The sequence below is a fragment of the Coenobita brevimanus genome, chromosome 57 (assembly GCF_032717465.1).
Source record: "Coenobita brevimanus isolate Jiangsu-jjx chromosome 57, ASM3271746v2, whole genome shotgun sequence".
In the NCBI taxonomy this organism is placed as follows: domain Eukaryota; kingdom Metazoa; phylum Arthropoda; class Malacostraca; order Decapoda; family Coenobitidae; genus Coenobita; species Coenobita brevimanus.
This window is the reverse complement of record NC_137010.1, coordinates 39921284-39934304: the sequence shown is the minus strand read 5'-3', so window position 1 is coordinate 39934304 and position 13021 is coordinate 39921284. Positions and strand designations below refer to the sequence as shown.

Below are 13021 nucleotides of genomic sequence, written 5' to 3'. Positions count from 1 at the left end.
TTACACACTCTCCCAAACTCATCCACCAAGCCTTGCAGCTTCCCTTCGTCTTCATTTAACAACACAGTATCATGTGCAAACAACAGTCCAGGGAATTTCCAAACACTGCCGTCTCTCATTAGGGCCACTCCAACATCCACTGCCCTACCTTGTATCTCTTTTATAACCCCATCCATGCACAGATTGAACAACCATGGAGACAGACACATTCCTGTTTCAAACCAACCTTCCAATAGGAAAACTCACTCAGTACATTATCCACATGCATTGCAGGTTTAGCACCCTCATATATACTCTTCACAGCATTCAACAACTTCCCATCTACTCCAAATATACTTAATATTTTCCACAATCCTTGTCTATCCACCCTGTCATATGCTTTCTCCAACTCCATGAAGACCGCATACAGCTTCTTTCTCTTCTCTAGAAACTTTTCCACTAAAGATCTAAGAATGAATATCTGATCTACACAACCTCTTCTCTTCCTAAAGCCTCCCTGCTCTTCTCCAACTAATTACTCTGTTATTTCTCTAATTCTGTCAGTAAGTATCTTACTTTATACTTTTCCTATTACACTAAGAAGACAAATGCCCCTATGATTACCACACACTTCTTTTTCCCCTTTCCCTTTGTACAAAGGAATCATTATTCCTGACTTCCAATCATCCGGGACTCTACCTTCCTCCCAGGCCAATCTGCACATCTTCCACATCCATTCTACTACTATCTCACCACCATGCTTCAGCATTTCACCAGACACTCCATCAACTTCTGGGGCTTTCCCCATTTTGACTTTCTTCATTGTTTTCACAACTTCCATCCTACTGATTTCTTCCTGTCTTCTCACCTCCCTCCTCCCAGCCATTCCCCAGCCACTTATACTTGCATACTTTCATTCTCTATGTTCAGCAATTCATTAACCTGCCAACTCTCATTGACGTGTATATATGTCCAAACATTTTGTCACTGTGACTCCCATTGCCGTATATAAACGCACTGCAATTGCAAGGTCCGTCTTTAGCACATTTTTCAAATTTCGTGCCTGATTTTTGGTACGTATACACTGGACACCTTCCTCTACCAGATGCCAGGCAGGGACAATGCCTTACCCCATATGACCTCCCCCCCTTGCATGCCATTGTCTCGGCGATTCACCTGTTACCAGTGACCTGGTCAGTAAAGACATGTCGCGCCACGGTACGAAATTCAAGGCTAGAATGATTCCCCAATTAATGACAATGTGGAGCACAAAGTTACTTAGCATTAGAGGAAGAAACAGTCAGAAGTGATGATCAGGTAATCTCGCCAAAAAATGTGAGGTATGTCGATGTATTTGGTGAGTGAAACAATGCTTATATCACCTATATTGCTGGGTGAAAACCAATATAGTCTTGTACTACATATAAATTCGCACCAAAAATATAAATAAATACTGTTTATGAATGGTGTGGAATAGTTACCCCTCCCACAGAACTCATTTTCTCTGGAGCCTGCCTCATAGAAAACACAGTAAGGTAAGGGGTACTGTTACCTGTATCCGGTATTTTAAACATCAGGTGAGCAATTTTTTTATGAATTTTCGAAGTTTCTTACCATAAGTGGAGGTTTGAGGCAAAAAATTTTTTTCCCAAATCTGTCGGGACTGGGGGTGGGGGTCAGTGGTGAAAAATTGGTCAGGACGGGACAGGTTAAAGTGTTCTCTCCATCTGCTCACTTTTTCTCCCTTCTCAATTGGTAATCTACCATTTTTATCTTTCACTCCCCTACTAACTTCATTGGCATCCTGTCTAACTCTCTTTACCTCTTTCCAGAACATTTTCTTTTACACTCAAATTCCTCCCAAATTCCTCATCCACTCTCTTCTTACTCTCTCTTACTATTCTTTTCACCTCTCTCTTCCTTTCTACATATAACTCTCTCTTCCGTCTCTCAACTTCTTCCATGCCCCTATTTCTTATTCATTCATTATATGTTTTCATTTGTGCCACAGCCTGTCTCACCTCTTCATTCCACCATGTTGATCCTTGCACCCCCTTTCGCCTTCTCTTCACCCCACACACCACCTCACAAGCTGCACATATTTCTTCTGTGTATATCTTGCACACACCTTCCACATCCCCCATCTGCTCCAGTTCATATTTACCCAATCGTTCCTCCACTTCTCTTTTATATTCTGCCTTTTTCTCATCCTCTTGTAACCTTTCCAATCTCCTTGCATATACTCCTTCCACCCGTCCTTCCTCTCTTCTATTTCTCCAATTTACTTGGACCTTGATCCCAACCACCACCAAGTGGTGGTCAGAAAGTCCACTCCCCCAACCTCTATATGCTCTTGCATCCATTACACATCTTCACATCCTTTCATCCGCACACACATGATCAATCATTGCCTTCCTTTCATTCAGTTCACCATCCACCCTTCTCATCACTCGCCATGTATACCTGAGGATCATTTTGTGCCTGAAGAGGGTACTGGCTATCACCAACCCCCTCCCGGCACAAATGTCCACCAAAGCACTGCCATTCTCATCTATCTCAGCAGGCACACCCCACTCACCAACTACTCCATCCACCTTCACATTCCCTAATTTACCATTCATATCACCAGTCAAAAGCACTCTCTCATTCCTTTCAGGCTTTTCCATGCTCACTTCCACATTTGTCCAGAACTCTTCATTCACTCTGCTTGCTGTATGTAATATATATATATATATATATATATATATATATATATATATATATATATATATATATATATATAAAGTATATATAATATGCATGTATATTTAATGTACATAATATTTATATGGAGTGAGGCATAGGCACAAGGGGGCAGACCACCTAATCCTTACCCCGCTGAGTTTCGAACCCCTGCGGGTCTTCCACCACAGCGCACCTTGAACTACACTTGACAGATGAGAGCTTATCTCACCCACTCAAACAGCGCGGACTGAACGGGGCTGGAACTCAGGTCACTTAGATGGGGATCCAATGCTTTATCAACTGTGCCATCAGGTGTGTATGTTTGTGTGTGTGTGTGTGTGTGTGTGTGTGTGTGTGTGTGTCTGTGTCTGTGTGTGTGTGTGTGTGTGTGTGTGTGTGTGTGTGTGTGTGTGTTAATAAAAACAACAACTTATGCGGTTTTCATCCAAACCTAACCAAAGGTTGTGGAAGGGTTGAAAGTCAGCCAGTGTAGAAACTTTTTTTTTTTTAAAGTTTGTCGAAGGTCAAGGTCACTGGCATGGGTTAAATGCTGACAAAATCATCTTAAAATGCTTTTATCCATTTTCCATTCAGTTTTGCTGGACGGCTGAGGCTACGGCAAAAAATTAAGTGATTCAGTATTGTGAACACTTACTTAAAAATCAAGGTATATATATATATATAATATGCATGTATATTTAATGTACATAATATTTATACGGAGTGAGGCGTAGGCACAAGGAGGCAGACCACCTAATCCTTACCCCGCTGAGTTTCGAACCCCTGCGGATCTTCCACCAGAGCGCACCTTGAACTACACTTGACAGATGAGAGCTTATCTCACCCACTCAAACAGCGCGGACTGAACGGGGCTGGAACTCAGGTCACTTAGATGGGGATCCAATGCTTTATCAACTGTGCCATCAGGTGTGTATGTTTGTGTGTGTGTGTGTGTGTGTGTGTGTGTGTGTGTGTGTGTGTGTGTGTGTGTGTGTGTGTTAATAAAAACAACAACTTATGCGGTTTTCATCCAAACCTAACCAAAGGTTGTGGAAGGGTTGAAAGTCAGCCAGTGTAGAAACTTTTTTTTTTTTAAAGTTTGTCGAAGGTCAAGGTCACTGGCATGGGTTAAATGCTGACAAAATCAACTTAAAATGCTTTTATCCATTTTCCATTCAGTTTTGCTGGACGGCTGAGGCTACGGCAAAAAATTAAGTGATTCAGTGTTGTGAACACTTAGTTAAAAATCAAGGTCACAGGGTAAGATCAAAGTTCAGCCTGTGTGTGTGTGTGTGTGTGTGTGTGTGTGTGTGTGTGTGTGTATTTATTAACAAAGTAACTCATATAGTTTTGATCTGATTAGAGCAAAACTTCATAGAAGGGTTGAGGGTTCCCCACGGAGTAATGTTTTCGAGAAAGACGAGGTCAGAGGTGAAGGTCGCAGGCAAAATGAGCTTTAACTTATGGACTGGTTGAGGATAAGGCAAGAATAACAGATATTGATTTTGAGACCAATCAGATGCCATGGTCACAGGACAAAATCAGCTCACACTGTTTTGACTTAAATCAAACTTGGTGGCAGGGTTAAGGGTCGGGCAGTACCGAAGGGATTCAATTTTGGGAGCATTTAGTAAGAGATCAAGGTCACAGGACAAGGTCAAAGTTCGACCCGTGAGTCTGTGTGTGAATACAACAGCTAAAACAGTTTTTATCTTATTTCGATCAAACTTGTTGGATAAGCTGAGGATCACCCAAGAGGTTGACATTTATTTATTTATTTTTTTTTAGACATATCAAAGGTCAAAGTCACATGTTAAGGTCTATTTGAACAATTTTTATCCAATGCCAACTAAACTTTGCAGAAGGTTTCAGGTTAAAACAAAATGGTTGTTCTCTGAGTGCTCCTTCATGTTTATTTATCTGTGTAACTATCTACCAAACTATCTGTCTCCCTCAGGAACGAACCCAGAGAGTTGGTAATAAGCTTATTGGGCAAGAGACTTTCTGAGTGCACGTCCAGTACCTAATATTTGACGGTCATTTGTATAACACTTGCAGCTGTTTGATGTAATTAGTCTGCATGCCACATTACTTAGAGTAGTCAGCATTACATGCCTCAAAAATTATTCAAGGCACTTATTCCAGTGCCTCGGTCAATTACTGGCATTTCTACATTCATTTTATCGTCTTCTTCACCTCTTTCTTCTTTCCTCCTTCATATTCTTGCGTCTTTCTTTGCCACCATAACTCTTTGAATCTGGTGGTGTATTGTACTGAATTATTCCTACTACCTACAGACACTGTTATTGATTTTAGTGAACACCTTTCTAAGTGAAGGGATAAATAAAAACTGTATATAGCCTCCTTTCTTTAATATCTTCCCTAGTGTGAATTAATACGCCTGGAGGTATCAAGATTAAGATATTTAATAAGTCATCGAAATGAAGGGGTTCATTATTCATTTTATTTTAATCTTAGTTTTGTTCTCTGTCCCATTCTTCTTCTCCCTTCAAACTATCTTTATCACCTGCTTTGTATTTTATTACCCGAGACGGGTATTGTTTTCATTCGATTTGTATGTTTGTCTGTCTGTCTGTCTGTTTAATGGGCTATGACTTTATGATCACTGATTAAATATGGTGCCAAACTGGGCCAAGGCCCAGGCTGTAGGCCCAAAAAATGTAAAAAAAAAAAAAAAAAAAAAAATTCTCCTTAAATCCTTTTGAATTCGTCATATCGACATGAAACCAAAACCCAAAGGTGCATCTTTCACATCTGCATCCTATAGCATGCCTCATTACATCGGGGGGGGGGGTCACCCCCCTGTTAGTGGTAGGGGGGGTCAATGTCAGGTAGGTTGGGCCTAAAATTTCAGATGAGCATAGAGTCGTCAATTTTCACCTGATTTACTCCAAATTTTATGCGACATCTTTGACTAGATATCCTGTTGTGTGTATATGTCAGCACTAAAATGGCTGTCGGGGACGGATTTGCTGTGCCGGCACGGCTTCTTGTTCCGTATTTATTTTCCCCACTCATTTTTTTTTTTCGTTTGACTTTGCCCTCTTTCATGCCTCTCTCTTTCCACACATGGTTTCCCATGCTCTTTGTATTTTACTAACCCTTTCTTTCCCTGCCTATTTTTCGCCTTCCTTCTTGATGCTAATTTTCATATTGCTCGTCAAATGTTTTACTTTTTATTTTTGTTCATCTTGTTCATCTTCACATCATTCTGTCTAGGTCCATATTATCACCATTCGGTGATACCTTTCACGTCTTTCATGTTACTACACCTATTTCATATCCTTGTATTTTTCCTCTTCGTTTCCTTTCATTTTCTACACCTGTTTCAGCGCCTTCTTTATTTGTTCTCTTTCATCTCAACTTTCTTTGCCCACTTTTGGCTTTCTTTATTTGCGTTTGTTTCCTATTTTCTCTTCACTTGATTTTTTTTCCACGTTTTCTTTGCTCTTTTTCACTTTCCTCTTTCCATAGACATATTATTTACCTCCTAATTTCACCAGATCTTTCAGTCTCCTGCCTCCTTTTCCTTCTATTTTCTTTCCCCTTTACAGCCTTCGTTTCTTCCTCCTATTTTCCTTCCTTTTATAATCTCGCCTACCCTATTTCTCACTCTCCATTCCTTCCTTTAACAGTTTACCGCCTTCCCTCCCTCCTTTCCTCACCCCCTTCCTCCCTCCATCACTCCCTTCCGTTAACACTTTCCTCCTTTCCCCCCCACTCTGCCAATCCCTCCCTCCCTTCCTTCCTCTCTTCCTCTCTTTTAATCCCAGTACAGCTTCTTTCTACCTACCAATTTGTTAAACATCGGTGGTTTCCAAATTGCTTGAAACTGTTGTCAGAGACAAGTTTGTTGAACACTTAGAATAATCTCATCAAGAGATTCGCAACATGGTCTTCGGAATAAACGCTCCTGCCTCACGAACCTGTTGGACTTTTTCATAGCTATACGGAACATGTAAGACGAGACTAACCCTGTTGATGTTGTCTGTCTCGATTTTCAAAAGGCTTTGGCAAAGTTCCACACAAAAGACGCCTTTAGAGGCTAAAGGCGCATGGTTTCAGTAGCAGTGTGCTAGGGTGGATAGAAGATTGGCTCACTGGATGATAGAAAATTGGCTCACCGGATGAAAGCAAAGAGTTGTAATAAATGGAAGAGAATCAGAATGGATCAACGTTACAAGTGGAGTGCAGCAGGGTTCAGTGTTAGATTCCTTTTTTATTTTATTTTTTTTTTTTTTCATATATGTAAATGATATTGATGAAGGATTAGTTTGTAAGATTTCTGTACTTGCCGACGATACAAAAATGGGTAACAGAACAGATACAGCATTGCAGAGACAGGCATTCAGACATGGCAAATGAATTTCAATATTTATACGCGTACAGCGCTAAACATTGGCAGTAAAAACATAAGGGCCAGTTGTAATATGAATAATGTCCAACCTGATAGGATAAACCATGAAAATGACTCAGTGGTAATAATAACAAATGATTTGAACCAAACAAACAATGTACAGAAGCTTTTGAAAAGGACAATAAATTTACCTGATTCATTTGGGCATTTGAATAAAAAACAACACAAATTTTGTCCTCATTTTGTATAATGCCTTAGCACTCCCGCAGTTGGAGTATTGCGTTCATTTCTGGTCACTGCATTATAAAACATAAGCAACGCTACGCTGTTGCAACTCTCCATCTGATCAAGCACATACCTTCCCACCTCCCTGCACACCTAACCAAGCGCATAACGGTCCTCATCCCCTCCCAATCTTTTCTTTTAAAGATGAGTTTAAGAAGAACGCTTTGAGGATACATGACCTGGGCCCTTCAGATTCCATGTGCAGGTTGCATTAAAAATATCTGGAAAATTATTTTTTCATTTTACTTTTTCATTATTAAAAAAAAAAGAAAACTACTTAAGACACAGCATTCTACCTGTCAAAAGGCACCAGTTCACCATAAGACACATAACTGTGTGAAATTTTATGACTCTTTAGTGAGTAGCCTACTTTCTGAGTTCTGGCCTGGAAATGAAATCTCAATGCCCGGCCAGCCGCCCTGCCAGTGATAACAACACCCTCCTCTGACTTTGTCAGGTGGAGTGTAATAAGATATGGAGAAACTTGAGAGTACAGCGAAGGGTGACAAAGATGATACCTAGACTGAGAAATAAGCCATTTGAAGAGCATTTAGAAGCCCTGAATCTCTTTACCCTAATTAAACGCAGGTTATAAGGAGGTTTAATTCAAGTATTCAAAATATTTAAAGGACACGATAATATGGCCACCCATCAGTATTTCGCAGTTGATCGCTCAAACTGTACTAGAGGTAATGGATATAAAACGACGTCAGGCACATGAAGCTAAACATTTCATCTTTAACAGAGTTGTGTATATATGGAGCAAACTGCCCTCCAGTGTAGCAAGTTGTGATACAGTACCAACTTTATAAATCACGGGGATAAGTATCTGTCACCGAGCCCCCAGTTAAGTATGTTCACTGCTGAATCACAACGTTCTGTGATGTATGCTTTTTTTTTTTTTTTTCTTTTTCAGAACCTTGAAGATGCAACTGCAGAACAACATCGATAAATACTACTGACAGTGTTATGCTTCCTTTCAGAGAGAAGTTTAAAGTTTCCATTCCCTTACTACAGGTCTGTTGCTATTTGCTTATTCCTAGTCGTCTTCAATCTTCTTTCCTTTCTCCGAGTTCTTCCCTACATTCGTTCCTTCCTACCCTCTCCACTTGTCTCCTCTCACCTCTTCTTACAGTTCCTCCTCCCCTTGCTTTCAGCCTCTCTCTCTTCCTTCCACTCACATCGTTGCCCTCAGCTCTTCTCTCCTTCCCATTTTTCCCTCTCTCCCCCTGTTCACTTGTTCCCTCCGTTTCTTCAGCCCCGTCCCACTCTCTGATCTCTCGTTTCGTTTTATTTTTTCTTCTCTCTCTCTCTCTCTCTCTCTCTGTTTGGCACAATCCCTTATTCCCCTTCTTTCAACTCTGTCCCTCCTCATTAACGTGCCGTGGTCCCTCGCACAGGCTGGATGTCAGGCTCTGCACATCCTGCTTCAGTACTTCCTGGTGTCGAGTTACCTGTGGATGTTCGCTGAGGGTCTGTACCTGCACACACTGCTGGTGGTGGCCTTCGTCAGTGAGGAGGCGCTGCTCAGGTGGCTCTACGTCCTGGGCTGGGGCCTGCCTGGGGGCATAGTGGCCGTGTATGGCCTGGCTAGGGGCGCATCAACTCAGGACACCTTACAGTAAGCACGGTTTTATTTTACGGTCATCTATTCGCTTTAACGAGGCGTAAATTTACTATCTATATTAAAGAGGTATTAGGAATGGAACCGAGTAACAAGCCTCGCGGAAATCCCCTGTCATCTGGGACCCGGGACTGTTCAAGTAGAGCGGAAAAGTTTGGCGACACTCACAAACCTAAACTAACTCCACCTAACCTAACCAAATCTAACCTAAACAAAACAATGCTAAACTAAACTAATTTAACGAAGTCAAACCAAACCGAAGCTAACTACTCTAGCTTAATCTAATCTGACATAAGTTAGGCCAACCTAACTTAACCTAGCCTGACCTAACCCAACCCAACGGAACTTAATTTTACCCAACCTAATCGAAGCTAACCAAATCACGCTTAGCCTCATATAAACGAAACTCACCTGACCCGGCCTAATCTAACTTGATTTAATTTAACTTAAAGTATTGGAACCTAATATAATGTAATTCAACCTTACTTACCCTCCCCTAACCTAACGTAACGTAACCTACAGTAACCTAACCTCACCTCACCCGTGGCCCCGTACATCCCATGGACTTGGTGATGCGTGTACCATACCGGAACGAACATCACCTGAGTGTCAGGCGGAACCAGCGTCGGACGGATCCTACATCTCAGGTACACCTTGTATGCAACATCGGGTCATATTCTCGTCGGATATCGAAGTTCCATAACATCTTTTCTTTGACAGTTTATTTCTGCATGTGCTAATTTAATAATTGCTTTTATCAAATTTATGCAACCTACAGCGATGATACAAAGGAATAAACATAATACAAGATTTCAGTAAGGTGTTAAATGCAAAATAAATCGCTATGGAAGAGGTGTTATTAAGCTTCTTCACCTTATGAGAACCCTGGAGACAGCGCGACATGGGATCCTCACACTCATGAATGCTGAACTGTAACAAGCGATTAACACAAGAATGCGATGAAGAACTACCATGGAAAGGATGTGCAGCTGTAGTATTGCCATATTCAGCCGTTGAACTACGTGAAATAGGCTGGAAAAGAAGGAAAGTCTCTCCTAAGTTATGTCGAATGAATTTTAGTTCCCTGTACATGCTCGTAATTCTAGTATGGAAGAGATGAGTTAAGTTCGTATTAGCTTGTCTCCATAACTTACTTTAGTCCAGTCTAGTTTGAAACATACAGGTGTTCTTAGCTCGCACCCTCTCCCCTGGTGGTAGGTGGTGGCCACCAGCATCCGCTCAAGTGCTGCCTATATTTTCTTCCATCTTTATCATTCTATCTCTGTGTCTGCCTTCCCCTCTCCTTTTCCTCCATGTCACTTTTTATTAATTTTCTTTCCACTTCTGGCGGCTCTAAGCTAAGTGACAAGTCAAATGGTTTCCTGTGACTCAGAAAACCATTTACAATTCTGGGTGGAAGCCATACAACCAAATAACAGTGTGATGTGGGGCCAAGTACAGTGGCCCTGTTAACTGGGAGATGCGACGCAAATGCGGTGTCCAGCCGCAAGGGAACATTATTTTTCTGCACGGGACGGCCATTTGGGACGGTTTCTTGCCTGCGGTTGGTGAGTCTGCTCGGTCAAACAGACCGAGGGTGATCAACAACAGCAGCCTCTCCCCTACCAGTCTGTACCACATATCTATACTTCTTTGTTTGGGAAGCTAAACTCTTTTCCATGAATAAGACATCTCTTCTTCAGTTTAAATTCATTTCTTCTTCTTTGTCCTTAATCTTGTACCAAAAGATCCTCTCTGTCCGCTTTCTCCAGTTCCCATACTTCTTTGAAAGTATAATTTAAAATTTCTCTCTCTCTCGATAGATAGATAGATAGATAGATAGGTAGGTAGGTAGATAGATAGATAGATAGATAGATAGATAGATAGGCAGGTAGACTGATTGATAGATGCATAGATAGCTAGATAGATTTTTTTTTTATGCGAGGAGGAAGGAACCAAAGGCCATGAGCCCGCAGTAACAGTTCCCTCCAAGAGAAAAACAAAATACAATAGAGAGCCAAATTCAAGATCCGATCATTTTGAGATGCCTGGACACACTACGTTTGAAAGACTGGGGATCATAGGCAGCAGGAAATACAGACAGAGGGAGACAGTTCCAGAGCTGACCTGTTGCATAAATGAAAGACTGGGAGTAACGGTTAACTCTTGCATTAGAGAGTTGGACAGAAAAGGGATGAGAGGTTGCTACGCGCCCGTCGTAGAGGTGGAGGAATGCAAGCAGACAGTTCAGAGGAGCAGTGACCATTAAAGTAGCGATAGAAAAGAGATAAAGATGCAACAGTGCGGTGAAGAGACAGAGGTTGAAGGGAGTCAGTAAGAGGAGGAGAGTTAATGAGACGAAAAGCCTTTGACTCCACCCTATTGAGAAGAGCTGTATGTGGGGAGCCTCCCCACACATGAGAGTTGTACTCCACACAGGGGCGGATAAAACCCCTGCATAGAGTCAATAATTGTGCAGGGGTAAAGAAAGTGCGGAGTCGGTTTAGCACACCCAATCTCTTGGAAGCAGATTTTACAAGAGATGTAATATGATCTTTCCAAGATAAGTCCCAAGTAAATGAAACCCCAAGCATGTTCAAGGATGATGCAGGATTAAGCTGAATATTATTAAACATTAGTGGGTATACCTGTGGAAGATTTTGTTGGGTTGATAGGTGTAAGAACTGAGTCTTAGATGCATTAAAGACAACCATATTATTTTTACCCCAGTCAGAGATATGAGCCAAGTCAGACATTAGGTGTGCCATAGCCTCATCCCTTGTTTCTTGAAGTAACTGTTGAGATGGGCGTTGCGGGAACCGAATGGAAAGGTGAAGGGTGGAGTCATCAGGGTATGAGTGGATAGGGTCAGATGTACAGCTTAAAAGATCATTGATGAATAAAAGGAAGAGAGTTGGTGATAGGACAGAGCCCTGAGGAACACCACTGTTGATAGATCTAGGAGAAGAACGATGGCCGTGTACAACAGCGGCTATAGAACGACCAGAAAGGAAGCTAGCGATGAAGGCACAGATAGAAGGATAGAAACCGTAGGAGGGCAGTTTGGAAATTAAAGATTTATGCCAGACTCGATCGAAAGCCTTTGAGATGTCAAGTGCAATGGCAAAGCTTTCGCCAAAGTCCCGAAAGGAGGATGACCAAGAGTCTGAAAGGTAGGTGAGAAGATCGCCAGTGGAGCGTCCCTGACGGAACCCATACTGACGATCGGAAAGAAGGTTGTGATAGGAAAGATGCCTTAAAATTTTTCTATTAAGAATTGACTCGAAAACTTTTGAAATACAGGACGTTAAAGCAATTGAACGATAGTTGGAGGGTTGGGAGTGGTCACCCTTCTTTGGGACTGGCTGAATGAGAGCAAACTTCCAGCAAGAAGGAAAGGTACAAGTTGACAGACAAAGGCGAAATAGTTTGCCTAGGCAGGGTGTAAGCACAGAAGCACAGTTCTTGAGAACAACAGGAGGGACCCCATCAGGCCCATATGCCTTGTTAGTACTAAGGCCAGTGATGGCAGAAAATACATCAACTGAAGAAATTTTAATGTCAGCCATGAGGAAGTCAGAGTGGGGAAGTGATGGAGGAACAGCATCGGAATCGTCTAAGGTAGAATTGGAGGAGAAAGTCTGTGCGAAGAGATCTGCTTTATCAGTAGAAGAAATAGCTACAGAACCATCAGAGTAGAAAAGAGGAGGGAAGGATGATGAGGTAAAGTTGTTAGAAAGATTTTTGGCAAGGTGCCAGAAGAAGCGGGAAGAATTCGAGTAGGAGAGTTGAGAGCATTTAGTATGGATGAAATTATTTTTAGTAGAGCGAAGAACAGACTTAGCACAATTCCGGGCAGAAACGTAAAGATTATGTGATTCAGGGGTGGGTTGGCTCCGGTACCTGTTGTAGGCCTTCTCCTTGTTGCAGACAGCATTAGAACAAGCTTGATTAAACCAAGGCTTTCTTGCGTTAGTCAAAGGATATGAGAAAGGAATGTATGCTTCCATGCTCGAGAGAATAACCTCCGT

At 41.7% G+C, this 13021-nt stretch overlaps 1 protein-coding gene across 1 annotated transcript in view; it reads left to right on the top strand.

Annotated features, from left to right (window-relative positions):
- The window catches only part of LOC145401970 (calcitonin gene-related peptide type 1 receptor-like), a 175720-nt gene that overhangs the window by 67383 nt on the left and 95316 nt on the right, over positions 1–13021 (top strand). The window contains exon 6 of the mRNA XM_080274073.1: positions 8767–8987. Coding sequence (XP_080130199.1) covers positions 8767–8987 — 221 coding nt within the window. The remainder of the gene's footprint in view (positions 1–8766; positions 8988–13021) is intronic.